General features: G+C 39.7%; 1 protein-coding gene across 3 annotated transcripts; it reads left to right on the forward strand.

Moving 5' to 3' along the window:
* Positions 1-270: 270 nt before the first annotated feature.
* On the forward strand, positions 271-13,817 carry xkr5a (XK related 5a). Of its 3 annotated transcripts, none has more exons than XM_035424083.1 (7): positions 271-350; positions 2,833-3,016; positions 3,715-3,899; positions 5,049-5,261; positions 6,741-6,910; positions 8,788-8,899; positions 12,446-13,817. In XM_035424083.1, exons 2-7 carry the CDS (start codon positions 2,871-2,873, stop codon positions 13,396-13,398), a joined length of 1,779 nt encoding a protein of 592 aa, XP_035279974.1. In that variant the 5' UTR covers positions 271-350; positions 2,833-2,870; the 3' UTR covers positions 13,399-13,817. The 3 variants fall into 3 exon arrangements, with proteins under 3 accessions (XP_035279974.1, XP_035279972.1, XP_035279971.1); XM_035424081.1 differs by lacking the exon at positions 271-350 and adding an exon at positions 536-1,719 and having other exon boundaries at positions 2,917-3,016; XM_035424080.1 differs by lacking the exon at positions 271-350 and adding an exon at positions 631-1,719.
* Positions 13,818-14,766: the final 949 nt, after the last annotated feature.

The raw sequence follows: 14,766 nt of genomic DNA on the forward strand, positions 1-14,766 counted from the left end.
TAAATCGCCTTAGATAGAAAGGCTATGTTTTGGTGTCATCCGGAAGGCTTTCTTTCGAAAAAAGGCTATGGCGCAGATGAACAACAATTAATAAACCAACTCAATTAACTAAATAGGTAAATATAAAATAAATGAACGTAATTAACTTTTCTTTCGGATACTGTTTTAGTAGCATATTCGTTCTTTTGCATGCAATTACTTCGCAAACAGGCTACTGAACTTGTGAAATGTCGTTCACCTTGAGGAGGTAATCAGTAAAACAAATGGAGTAACAGCGGCCCCTTCCTAGTATTAAAGAGTATAACCATACAGTGTACATAGGAACTGGAGAGCTTTGGAGAGGCCAGGCGGTGAGACTCGGACGTTGCGGGAAACATCCTCCACTGCGCATTTGAGGGCTAAAGAGCTTGCAGCTCATTGAATTCAATGTACAAAACCAAAGTGATTTAACAACCAAAGAAAACCTCATCGGTCAATTTTTTTGATAAGTTTCGTTATAGCCAAATTTTTACAAATAAAATTTACTTAGGCTACTTACTTACTAGCCTAGCAGTTTTGTGAAATAGGCTAATGGTCGTTTTGGTCCAGAGGTTTTGGGGAAATATTTATTTAAATGTAGCTAGGCCTACTTATTTTATTACATGTTTTCACTATCTGCTTTTCATATGAAACGTAACGATCGTTAATCGAGTATCAAAATACCATCGGAGAAGTTCTATTTTGCCTTCAAAAATCTTGAGTCCCATTCACTTAAACGGGAACTCCCATGTTTTCCCCTCAACACACAACAGGCTTACTTCCGGGGCTTCACAAGCGCTTTCCTGTCTAGTTAAATGTGCAATGAGTATAACGCACAACCTAGCATTTGTTTTATCCGAAGTATGCTCAGGGTTTCGGATAGGCCTAACAGAAGCCACATCTGAATATGAAAGTGACTGATAGCACTGCAGTAGATTTTTGGGGGGAAAGTAAATTGCGCTACTATGAGCGAGTAATGTAGGGCTGAGCAACTAAGATCCCTTATTTTAGGTTAGGCCCATAGAATTTCCGTCGAAGCAAAAATAATGAACAAGGAAATACTATTGGCTAATATATAATATAATATAATATAATATAATATAATATAGGGGGCCTATGCCAGAAATAGGCCTATCTAAATACAACGACAGGTTTTGAGGTGACAGCATTTCTCTAATGTGAAACTGGATTAGGTCTACGTTATTGGACCTTCGTTTTTCCATCGTTACTATCAGTGGTAATGGGCTAATCTAAACAAATTCACCGAATTGTGGCGTATTTTAATAAATCGTTTCATATATTTCTTTCTAATATGGTGTTTATTGATGAAATATTTGCTTGTGCGATTACATTTAGTAATTTATTGTATTTATACATAAAACAGCACAGGAGTCATTATAATGTGGGAGGACAGAATAATTTTGCCAATATGCTGCCAGCCTGCCACTTTAATTCCTATCTGATGACGTCAGATACTATCGACGAAAGGAGAAAGAAGCGGATCCTCCGTTGATGAATGGAAACACGATGTCCAGGGTTAATTCTACCGACAATGTTTGTTTAAGATAAAAACGTTAACTGACCAAGACACAGTCGCTCGAAAGATGCCATCGGTTGGTCGAAGGGGACGTTGGACCGCATGGTGCCAAGTTTTCCTTTTCGGTGTGTCCGCAATCGTTATTCTGGCCGAGAGAACTGCATGTAAGTGTCGCAAGCTTGCACAAAATGAAAATCATAATAGCCGTTCTTTATAATTTAAAAAAGGTAGAGTTAGCTTGAATTGAGTTTTTATGTTATGCGGGGTCTTTCTAGCTCCAATCTGCGCTACATCACGTTCGACGTAAGGCTATGTTTTAAATTATGTAGGCTACGCTATTATGTTGCCATTTTACTAATATGCCTGGTTAATTTTGATTTCTAGTGTGGCCTAGTAGACTGAAAAAAGCACGCACAATATTTTGGGTTAGGCTAATGACAAAGGCGGACTATTCTGTACATTTTAGTTGCCAGCATGCTACTCAGAGTGCATTGCGGTTGAGCCTTTGCGAGCGCCTTTTTGAAATTTCATTTATGAGCTGGTTGGGGTAAAGGGGCGTTCCCTGCCGTCTATGCAGAAATGTCTTTCTCTTGAGCAAAAAGTAGAAAGGCTCTCCAGAATGAGAACCAGGGCGCGTCTAAAACACTGCCTTTTTGCTCAAGCTGAAATCGGCTGCAGAAGTTCGAGCGAAGCTCGAGTGTCATATTTAATATATTTCCAGATAACAGCAGTATTGTAGGATACATATGAAAAACCATTCCACGAGGTCGGAGAATTTATAGATGACAGAGAATGACTTTAGATGTGTGATCAATTAATCATCGATTTTACCTCCTCAGATAATCACTTTAGCCTACACATATAGTGTACATAAATATGCATGCAGTGAGCAGGCCGATTTAAGTGTATCGTATTAAAAAATGGAAAGTAGCCTATTTATCTATTATTTGAAAACCTCATTATCACTGATACCTACTTATCAGTAAAATGATTAGTAACGAATTAGTAAAATCCATCACCGATTAAAAACAATGCTTTTAATTCGTTAGCTGATGTTGTTTAAAAGAACATCTATTTGTTTGAGTACTGTGCTTCCTCAGTTTTATGAATGTTCAAAATTTTCATACCAAAATATTTAGCAGCAAGTTGAATTATTTGTCACAATAAACAGTTTAGAAAATGTAGTTGGGAATGCCCTGTGCTTGTTTAACAATTCTAAGATTTTGCATATTTTTTTGATGAGTCATTTTCAACTTCATCTTTTTGCCTTTCATTAGTGATATATTGCTTTGTGTACTACCTATGGTTTGGCCATATGCTGTGGGCGGGGCTGACTCTTGGCCTCATCCTGCCGGGATTAGCTGCCCAGGTCTTGAGTTTCTTGTGGTACCACGCCGATGGAGACCAGCGCAAATGTTTCCTCTTCTTCATTCACCTTCTGCACCTGGGCATCTTCAAAAGGTATGCAAAGCACCACTGTTTTTGGCATTATATCTAGGCACTTAGACGTGTGCAATAATGTATTCTGTTAAATAAGTGCATCCCACTCCTATTCATGTAGACTTGATACTCAGGGAAATTTTAACTTGAACTTAAATGTGAAAACTGAATGCAATGAAGCTCAAATTCAGTTTCAAAGCATAACATTAAATTTCAAATGGTGAAATACAACTTCAAGTTATGCTATTTTAATTTCAGATGGCACTAATTTCTGCCCATACAATTACGGTTACAGTTGCAACTCTGTTTGGACAACTGTTTATATTTTGTGTATTCATTTGCTTTAAGTGCCTTCTGATATTAATGTAATTCTGATTTGTACTCTGGACAATTTGTCACATTTTCATGCATTTAGTATTTAATTCAGTTCACTTCTCTAATGGCAAAGTCCTATCAGCTTTACGTTTAAATGTCCCATTTTACTGTGTATTGTCTGCTCTGTTCTAGTACTTGTAGATATTTGTTCTTGGTTTTGTTTGCCAAATTAGCCTTGTAAGTCACTTTGGACAAAAACATCTGCCCGATTAACAAATGAAATGTAATTTAATGATGAATCGTTACATTTTAGATGACTGTTATGGCTGCCGTAAGCTTAAATTAGTTTAATTAGAAGAAATGTAGGCCTGGTATTTTTCCTCATTTTTGTCCACTGTTTGCAGGTTTGGTGACTGCATGCTATCTGTGTGGCACATGCATGGATCTACAGGCGAGCTTGGTGCTGCAGTCATGCAGCAAGCAGATGTGTCTGCCCTCCGCCTGCTGGAGGCACTGTTGCTCACCCTTCCTCAGAGCCTGCTGCAGACATACGTTCTTGTCACCACTGATGTGGGCCTGCTGTCACCAGGTAGGCATCCTATCTCAGCTCTCAGAAGCAGGGTACTGTAATGGCTTCAGGCTTCTTAAAAACAAGCTACAGTGCAGTTTCTAAGTATTTGGACAGTGACGCAATTTTTGTTGTTTTGGCTGTGTACTTCAGTACATTGAATTTGAAATTATGTCACTGTGCAAATACCTACGGACTGCATTGTATACCAGTGCAGGTTTGTTTCTTGTGTTTTATGTTTTCCATGCAACTAATTTTCCCACTCTGCCTTAAGTCTACAGAAATATCTCTGTTCTTCTTATGCCTAAAATCAATGTTTAATATCAACCCAGTTTTTTTTGGTGCGCCTGACATCCATTAAAAAGGAAATGTAACAGTGTGTTTTAAAAGGCACATAGGTGTGCCTGGGATGTTGAAATCCTGGGAGAACTTTTGGTTGGATGTTTATATGACAGCCTAGTCAGAGTCAATTATTTGTGTTATTGCAACCAATTAACACTAGGGAAAATGTACTAAGATCACTGCAAATTCAGTGATCCCCTCTTTTATCACATTTTACCAAAGCAAAATTCAAGAGAGGCACATACTATAAGTAAATATTGGACGTGCATGCATTTTACCACCTGCAAATGTTTTGTTAATTCTTATCACATTTACTGACTTGTACACAAGATTTTTGGCTGGACCGCAACAACGGGGCCAGCCCTACAAACGCGAATGTCTGTGACTGAGTGACTGAGTGATGAAGTTACATCATTGGTCAGCTGGTCCAGCCATATAGCTACTAGGTTTTGACCTGGTCTTGTTTTTTCAAACTTCTGTTTGATGTTCATTGTGAGTTGATTATGGTTGATCGAAAGATAGCCATAGTTGCATTTCACTGTTTAACTGGTTAAGCAGTAAAAACCATCTTTTGCTTTTTGCTTTACAACAAAAAACATTTTTGACTGATTTCTCAGTTTTTCAGTTATGACATTCAACTAACTGGTTAATCAGTTAATTCTAAAAGGTGTCAAAATAAAAGCAAGACATTTTGTCAAAAATGTGGTCAGGTACTCTGTTACACTTGGTTGCTAATATTGGCGAGTCCGTGTGATGGTAACAGCTGTGCAGACTTACAGTGCACATTGCTGATCGGTGGCTTGTGTGTTTATGTGTGCTCTTTCTCAGTGTCTTTCTGTTGTGGGCTCTGCTTGCTGTCCTTGTCCTGGGCCCTGGTCCTGTACAGTCGGGCATGCTGCCTGATCCGACCAGGTCACCTGGCTATGCCCCCTGCTGCCCTGCTCTGCCAGCTGTTGTGGAGGGTGGGCATGCTGGGTGCCAGGATTTGCAGCCTCATGTTCTTTGCCAGAATCTTCCGCTGGTGGGTCTACGGAGTTATAGGTGAGGCAGAGGCCTGGAGGCCTGGAACATCAAATTGTTGTATTGAACGATATCATATGCTGTGTCTGAAATCGCTCCCTCATTCACTATTCTCTACATGGGAAACACTCAGTAGGACACTATAGGGTGTAGGGTGTTGTAAATTGAGATTTATGTCACTTATGAATAATTGTTTTGCGTAATCATTGTGGCCTATCATAAATATCATAATTTACAGCACAAGTCTGTCCTCAAATTTACCTAAATAAACAATAGTGAACGTTTTGTCATTTTTGTTGTCTTTCTCTTCTTGAATCTTTCCATGAAGGAAAGTTGCATTTGAACTATTAATCTTTATCGGTTGTGTGTTGTCACATTTAAATTTGCCGGAGTGCCAGATCAGAGATAAAGCATTGCACTGTGCCGTTTTTTTTTTACATAAATGGTGTACATGCTTTGTACACTGCATGTTCTTTGAGAGCATTACATAGTGTGTAATTCAGACACTCAAATAAAATGGTGGAAAGTGAAAATAGTGCTCTGTTTAGTGAATACAGCTAGAGTCATGAAAAAGTATATTCCCCCTTCCTGATTTCCTCTATCATTTCTTTGTTGGACAAAATGTAATATTGGACAAAGGGGACCTGAATAAACACAAAACACTTTTTTTTAAATTATTATTTAATTTATCTAATGAAAACTTTATCAAACACCTATACACGCTTTAAATAAATTAAATAATAATTTTAAAAATGTATTTTGTGTTTCCTCATTTTCCCTTTGTCTTTTATTAAATTTTGTCTGAAGATCTGAGACCATTCAGTGACAATTTCAAATATGCAATAATAAAGGAAATCAAGAAGGGGGCAAATACTTTTTCATGGCACTGTATGTAGTCTTATCTCGGAGTTCTTGAACATTCTTGAGTTACTGAATTTACAGTCTATCAGTTGATACGCCAGGTGATATTTTTTTTGTACATGAAGTACTCTAAAATGTTTATATAGTGAGCTAAATAAGTGCCATTTCTCTGTACAAAGCTGTTTTGTTCAGAATTGTGGAAAATGGTGCATTTTATGAGTCATAATACCTATGCCTATATATTTTCAGGATTTACATATGACAGTTAATTTATGTAAATTAAATTTATTAATTTGTTTATGTGAAGTTGCTGTACCAAATTACGAATATTCTGTAATTAATAGCATACCTTTTCTCCTATTTTTGTTTCCATTGATGGAATATTCAATATGTTGTGATTCAGTCTGTGCAAAATGAATGGTTTATTCTGTTGGCTCTGGCTTCCTCATATTCCTTCCAGCAGAGAATTTTTTATCTATGGTTTACCGCTCATTGAAACAAAAGCTGTAACATCATGTTTTTAGCGTGGTGTCGGCACAGCATCTATGGTGCTTTCAAGTGCCACCTCAGCTGCTCAGTGACACTAACTGTGCTATCTCTGATACAAAGCATCTGCTTTTTGTTTTCATCGACCGGAAGGTTTCCACTGGCTGACTGCTTCCTTCTGGATGGTGTCCCAGCAAACAGACATCTGTATCAGCCCCTGGCGCTGGCGTCTGTTCAACTGCATCCTGGGAGCTGTGCATGTCTTCTTCTTCCTCAACGTTAAAGATGGCTCCTCACGGTTTCGCATGGCTGGCTTTTACATGGTAGGCTTCATTCCCACCTCGCTGTCCTGTCCTCGCACTGGCAATGAGCACACACATTATGATGTAGAGGCGTTTTCATTGCCCCTGAAAATTTGCTATGAGTGCTTCGGTTCTTGATAAAATGATCTATGATTGTGCTGAACCCTTATCTTTTTTGCCAACCCTGGACTTGCAGAGCTGCAGGCTTGGTGGATTTTTGTTGTTACTCATCACTTAATTGATTAAAGTAGTTAATTACACAGATTACTACTAGATTTAGAGTAGTCTTTGATGGTATTAGCGAAGTGTAAAGATCTGCTGATATTAACCCCTTGAGCCCCACTTAAAATCCAGGGCTTTTTGTAGGAATCCCTCCCTGTTTTAGTTTCTTAAACCCCCAATTAGACGTAGGCATCTAAAAGTAGCATTCTCTGAAATTATTGCTGATTCAGTGTGCACTGCAATGACGCTACACCATTGTAAAGCGTAGACTTTTTGCACTTTGATGCAAAAAACCCCATCTTGAAAGGAGGGCTGAAACTGACACCCCCAATTGATGATTATAGTATTTTATATTCCAATAACTGTCTGCAGCAAGTCAAACAACTGCTAATACTATTGATATTGCTGAAATCCCCTCTGATCCCTAAGCAATCACTCTGCTCTTTGTTTTCAGGCTAGCAAAAGTCATTATGCGTTATTTCCATTGAACTGAAAGCATTTTCATGAGAATTTGAAACAAGAATTTCTATGCAGGTAATTAGAATGTCAAACGCGAAGTGTGACTTCTTACTTTACAAACAGGGATACAATTCTCAATTAGACATTCCAGTAGCAGGTTGATGAATGAATGCATTAATGAATGAATTAATGGCCTAAAAACAAGCCACTACTACCCTCTAAGATTTACCCATCGTGACTTTTGCCCCTGCTTGGAAACCCTGTATACATTACAGTAATCTTACAGTGTCAAGTTCTTAAAGCTTCATAGTTTTCGAACATAGCTTACGGCTTCCTTCTAGCTGAAACTACGGTTTAGCTATTCTACTGTGTACTGACTTACTTTCACTTTGCATTTTCGCATAATGCATGAGTGAAAGCTTTTAAAATTGAATCATAAACAATTTAATAATATAGTGCCCTTTATCACTACTGCAGTGTATTTTATGCAAAGCATTTGCTGATAAACAAACAAAAAGCTCTAATAAAGCCTGCGCTAAGCTTCCACCTATGCGCTATGCGATCTAAAGTGTGAAAAGTTAGAAGAACATCCTCTAGCCTCAGCTAAGGTCAGTGTTCATGGCTCCACAATAATAAAGAGACTGGGGGAAAAATGGGATTCATGGGAGAGTAGCAAGACCGAAACCACCGCTAACCAACAAAAACACCAATGCTTATCTCACATTTGCAAAAAAGCAGCTGGCTGATCCCCAAGCCTTTTGGGATAAAGTTCTGCGGACATATGAGTCAAAAGTAGAAGATTTTGAACAACACAGGTCCCATTATGTCTGGTGTAAAGCAAATCCAACAAGAACATAAAGTAAGAACATCATACCAACAGTCAAACATTTTGGTGGTAGTGTGATGTTGTGGGGATGCTTAGCTGCCTTGGGACCTGGATGACTTGCCATTATTGGAGGAACTATGAATTCTGCTCTGTGCCAGAAAATTCTTAAGGAGCATGTCCAGTCATCTGTCCGTGAGCTGAAGCTGAAGAGTACTTGGGTTATGAAGCAGGACAGTGATCCACAACATATAAGCCAGTCCACATGTGATTGTCTGTAAAGAAACAAAAGTTTTGGAGTGGCCAATCAAAGTCCTGATTGAACCCAATAGAGATGCAGTGGCAGGAGCAGTGTGCAGTTAATGCTCAAAAACCCACCAATTTTTCCTTGCAGGTTATGCTGCTGGAGAATGCCACACTTCTCCTCTCAGCCTCAGACTTCCTGAGTGAGGCAACATGGGAAAGCATGAGCTTCCCTACAGCTGTGCTTTGCAGTTTCCTCGTGGGTAAGAAATACTTTGTCAGACATCTGATTCCCCATTTGACTTGCTCTAGTCTTGGGAAGCTTCAAAGCTCTCAGCCATCGTGGCCTGGAGATAAGACCCAGATCAGGGACTGGGGGTAGCTATTTGACGTGTGAATGTATGTGTCTGTGTGTGTCAACAGAGCTGTCCTGGCCTTCTTCATATTCATACGATTCTGTATTTAAATTGGTTAATATATCTACTGGCACTGTGTTTCTGGTCAGGTCATACCATAATAGAGTGGGAGTAGTATCACTACTGAATTTGTAACTTGGTTTAATTGTTGTCTGATCTAGTGTCGCATAGTAACTCACCAACATTCCCATAATAACCAAAACCATCCCTCCCTAAAATATATTGACATTTAATGTGACCCTAATGCTTACTAGGAGAGGGTCAATCTCCCTATAATCTTAATAAGGTGTGTTATATGATAAATTGACCTGAAACAGTAATAATACATATAACAGGGAAGAAAGCAGTTCTCATTGCATCCTCCCTGACGGGGTGTACCCCCCGCCCCCCACCCTTCAGTAGGTAAAAATGTGCACCCTCCTTTTAGTTTTAGCAATTTGGCAAGTCAGTTTTTAACTGTTACTTGGAAGTGGGCATCTGAGTCCTGCATCTAGGTCTGGCAACCTACAATTCATCTCCGGTCTTTTGAAATATGCTGCTGTCTTTTGGTTTTTAAATTTCAGTCTTGGCTTATCCTTGGATTACTTTGGGAAAAATACACTGCAGTTTCATTCTTTCATTCTTTTCTTCTGTGACTGTAACTTGACCATGTCTGTAACCTTCATTATTTTTATTAAGGTAGTTGAACCTCTTCTTTAGATTAGATGTGAATATTTGTTGTAACTTAATACATTTTGTAAATTGAATCTGGTTTTGAGTTGTACATTTTGGTAAAGGTTGATCCAAGTTTTCTCTGCCTATCAATGAATTCAGCGATTTAATGAGAATTAATATCTTTGATAATAATTACCAAATTAAATCAAATAAATTTATTTAGCATGTTGGAAAAGTGAGATGTTCTAACTGTCCTTGGTTCGGTATTCGGAGTGCCGGACATTAAACAAGGGTGTTAGTGGTTAAAACTACTGGATTCAGAAAATTAATAAATAAATAAACCTGTATGGGCCATTAAGACACTGCTTTATAAATACCAAAGCGACAGTAAAGGATTTGAGGTTTATAAATTCATGAAGGGGATTAAGAAAATCATATCAGTTATCAGTTCTATCAACAGAAAAAGTGGGCATAGCTGGAAATTACCTGAAGGTAAACCTTCAGGAATAATTTTTTGATAACTGGAAAATGCTTTTAGCCTAAGTGACCTATTAAAGCAGTGGTCTCAAACTCAGTGCCATGGAGGGCCGTGTGTATGCTGGTTTTTATTCCAGCCTCAGATCTTGATTATTAATTAGTTCAATTATTTGCTGAATTAGGGATGCAGGTTTGCACATAATGGTGACCCGACATCTATGGTGACCCGCATTGTCTAAATAAAAACTTGCTTATATTCTGTGCTTCAATGCAGTTAAATGCATATGGCTGAATGAGTAATTGGACTCAATTAAGGCAGCATTAATTGGTAGGAATGAAAACCTGCATACACACGGCCCTCCATGGCAATGTTTGAGACCACTGTATTTAAATTATGTTTCACATGGTAAGTAGATGCCACAAAGACAGAGCTATAATACGGTAAGTAGCATTGTCAAGATGCGTGCATTAAGCCTGCAAAGTAATGGGAAGGAGTTTTTGTTTCTTTTTTAATTGAAACATTGTGGTATAGTCAAATAAGGTATGTTTTTAGACTTTTGTGACAGTCAATTAATCTGCATTCCTCACTGATTGGGGAAGGTGATTCCACCATCAGTGGATAAGGCTAGAGAAGAGCCAGGGCTATGATGTGCAGCTGTGAGTGCTCAAGGAGATGAAACAGCCGCACTTTATGTCACAGTTATTACCCGTTTGCTCCTAATGAATTTGCTTTCTTGGTCTGGTGTGCATTGGCCTTGATTATAGAGTAGTTGTTATTGTTGTTGTTAATGTTTTAAATTAGTCAGACTGAGTGTAGTCGCACTAAATATAGCCGCCTTGCATAAAAAGTGAGACTTCATTCATGATCTGACTCAGCGGAGACTTACATCCAGTTTAACCTTTTCAAATAAATACACATGCCTAATTTTCATATGAAAAGTAAAACAACACAATCTAGCCTAACCCAACCAAACAATACTAGCTTTGTTACAGTAATGATGTCAGTGATTCCTTGCATTGGTACATTGGCTCTCAGTATATTTTTACAGAGCTGCTTATGTAAATTTAATCATGCTTAAGATTCAGCATTCCCCTGGGTGATGCATTTCAGCCATTTTCGTCCAGAATCACAAACCCTAATTCTGGGCACTGTGCCATTAAGGTACAACATCTATTTATATGTGTTGATTGACTATTGCTACAACTTTAACTAAGTGTGAAACAGATTATGAAACAATCATCTTTGCAAAAAAAAAAAACATGCACTTGTGATATAATCTTCTCCCTAGCAGCTTTCTTTAAACCTGACCATTCTATCCCCAGTTGTGTAGAAATCACTCTGATTCGGGCCTTAAATTTAACCAGAGATCAGGATTTAATATTTCTGTTCTTCAGACAGTTCTGCAACATTTTAAACCACTGGGGGTCTGGAGCTTGGCTTAACTCATTCAGATCATAGCATACCCATCTCTGCTCTGGGTCACGATGTGTCTTTTGTGCTGTGACAAACTGTGTTTTTATGAAGCCCAATGCCATTTATAAAAGATATTTTAAACTACAAGGTGCTCTGGGTGGCTTATCCTGTTAATAATGACATTAAAATAATTAACCTTTTAATGATGACATTCACTATTCTAGTGCATGTGAGTGGACCCTGCGGTCTGTGAAAGAATCCCAACTGTGTCAGTGCTAAGTGTGGCCCATAGGCTCCTAGGGGCATGTATAATTGGCAGTAGAGTCGCTCTGGGTTAGTGTGGGTTCGCTCGCTCTCTAACAAGCCCCGCTGGTTGATCAGGCTCATACAGTCCGCTTTCTAACACTGCACTTGCAGTGTCTTCCCTTTGAACCATGTCTGTGCAGGCTTGGCTTGTTGGCTGCAGCATGAAAAGAAGCAGTCGACAACATCACATGCTTCAGAGGAGAGTACATGCTGGTCTACACTCTCCCACATAGGCAGTATGAATGTGGCTGTATATGATATGGCAGAAAGCATAAAAAATACACATTTTGTTTCCCCAAAAATTACATTTCGCAGAATTTCAAAATTCAAATGGTTCTCCCAGACAGCATAATGTAACCCAGTATTAGAATCTCTTATTATATTGTTTTGTTTTAATTTACAACTGCATTAGGTATATTTTATAAAGGAGAACAATATGAGCCACAAAACTAGGTTGATACAAAATCTTGGAAATGGTAATACATGTCTTTGTCCCCTTGAATTTCCTTTCCTCATTGTGATCCTCTGGGTCTTTGCTGCAGGCACTACCTCACTGGTACTGTATTACCGCTTCCTGCACCCCAAATCCACCGAGATTTCCCAGAGCCTGCGCCACGGTCACATCAGCAGCGCATGTCTGGAGAGGGGGGAGTCCTCTTTCTCACTGGGCGACAAAAGCTTGCCTGTCCCTGCTGACCACACCCACAACAACAGCAGCTTTGTCCTCCCTGGCCTAGCAGGTTCCCTGGCAGAACATTCTGGGCCCTGTGGTGCCAAACCCAATGGGAGGGAGTGCAGGCACCACCACTGGCTGCTGATCCGACTGGCGCTCAAGACGGGTGATCTGGCTAAGATCAACCTGGCCTACGGTGCTGGAGGAGTGGCTGCCATACTGGATGTGGAGGAGTGCAACCCTGAGATCAAAGACAGAGGTGTCCCCTCACCCCCTTCGCCCCAATCGGAGGTAAAAGAGGCCACGGCGCCCCTCTCAGACTGCAAGGAGGAATTCCAGAGCATCAGCGAAGCCACCACCTCCCCAGGGGGCCAGCGGGAAGAAGAGGAGGAAGAGGATGACAGCCTGGAGATGGAGAGCCCCTTGGGGTCCCCTGCCTCTGACTTCAAGAGGGGCTCCCCTGAGGGCAAATCTGTGTTGGGGGACAGCCCCGAACTTAACTTCTGCCCCACCGAGTCTAGCTCCACTCTGTACTTCAGCGCTGACCCCCAGTCCCCTAGCAGCACCAGTAACCCAGGCCTGGAGAACCTGCCAGAACTCAGCCCCATAACAGGTGACAAAGGCTTGCATGGGGATTTCAGGGGCTTCTTGGGCAGAGTTGAACCCCGGTACACATCCACCCCAAGACTGGACCCAGGGGCTCAGGAACAACCAGCTCACCATCTTGGGGGCCCCAGGAGGCAGCTGGTGCCGCTAAGAAAAGAAGAAGATGGAAGTATTTTTAAGAAACCTGAGCAGAAAGGGAACTCAAAGGACGAATAAATAATGGGAGGTTTCAAAAGCACAAATGTCCCACATGTATGGGAGTTCTCTTTCTATAGGAAATCGGACAGTCTTTGGTTTCACAAAGCATTTTGTCCGGTGCAGACTCCAAAAATGTGACCTATGTTTTGAACCATTGCTTAAACATGGCAAGTTAACCTTTTTGTGCGATTCTTTCTTATGCCTCTCTTTTTAACTGATGTGTATTCTCGCCTTTTAAAAGAGAGTTTCTTGCTATTCAATGATTGTTACAGTTGTTTACTTTAATTAAGGTACCAATATTTCAAATATTTAAACTATATATTCATGTAAATTTCTTTTTCCAAGTAGTTGTTTTTGCAAGTACTTGCTTGTTTTGTGAATCCCCAGTGTCTCAAATAGTCCTGAAGGGAAAAATAATAATCTGCTCTGAAACTCTACTTTTTGTAGGTTTATTATTCTGTTTGTAATTTGTTATTCATATTTTAGCTCATTTTGAAACAAGTATACATTCATTATTTTCACTTGATTCTAATAATAGTAATAATAAGCTCACCATCAGATTAAATTGTAGAAAATAAAGATCTCAAATAATTAACATTGCTAAAACTGTATCTTTAGCTGAAGTCAGTGCAAACTTTCTGCATATTCAGCTGGAGATCAGTCTTCGCTTTTCAAGCAATAAAAAGCCTATTATGTGAACATCCTACCAATTCATTGTTGAGGATACTTATGTGTTGAACTACTCAGCTGGACACTAATTTATGCAGTGCCACATATGATAATAAGTAATCTTGTTGTCTATGGTGTTTTTCCTGGTCCTTGCAAACTCCTGTGTGCTGATTTTTGTTCAAAGAAATCACATAATGAATTAGGGATGGGCATTTGAATGATTTTCAGTGCTCGAGAACCCAGGGGGAAGAGTGCTCCTTCACTGGTGGGGTGGGGGGGTGGGGGGCCTGGGGCTGGTTGGCCGGGTTGGACTTCCATGACTTTTCCATGACTTTCGCCTGTTGTTTAATTTCCCATCTTCCCAATTTCCTTCTTTTTTATTGTATTCCATAACTTTTTGGCAGTTTTTGATGGGACCTGCCAACCTTAACATAGCATACAGTGGGATTTGTTACCATAGCACTTTTACCATATTGCCAAATGCTGGGAGAAACAAAGTGTGACAATGCAGATATAAAAATGAGCTGGGATCCAGATGCCGTTCCTTGTTGTAATGAAATGTTTGACGGCCCCCGTCAACAGTTTTTGCTGAGCTCTCCTTCCCCCTGTGTCAGTGGCAGTGTGCTTCATCAAAGTCTCAAACCTCACAATGTACAGCTTGTTGTACCAAAACAAACTTTAAAGAAATAAAAGCAGACACATGGTAGCCCAACCCAG

The sequence above is a fragment of the Anguilla anguilla genome, chromosome 6, assembly GCF_013347855.1.
Source record: "Anguilla anguilla isolate fAngAng1 chromosome 6, fAngAng1.pri, whole genome shotgun sequence".
NCBI classification, from domain to species: domain Eukaryota; kingdom Metazoa; phylum Chordata; class Actinopteri; order Anguilliformes; family Anguillidae; genus Anguilla; species Anguilla anguilla.

What these genes read in the sequence shown, in the direction of transcription:
- xkr5a (XM_035424080.1), top strand. Translation starts at nt 1,623, where the DNA reads ATGCCATCGGTTGGTCGAAGGGGACGTTGGACCGCATGGTGCCAAGTT. An exon ending in GTGGGTCTACGGAGTTATAG is followed by an intron (nt 5,262 to 6,740) that starts GTGAGGCAGAGG and finishes ATCGACCGGAAG; the next exon opens with GTTTCCACTGGCTGACTGCT. An exon ending in GCATGGCTGGCTTTTACATG is followed by an intron (nt 6,911 to 8,787) that starts GTAGGCTTCATT and finishes TTTTCCTTGCAG; the next exon opens with GTTATGCTGCTGGAGAATGC.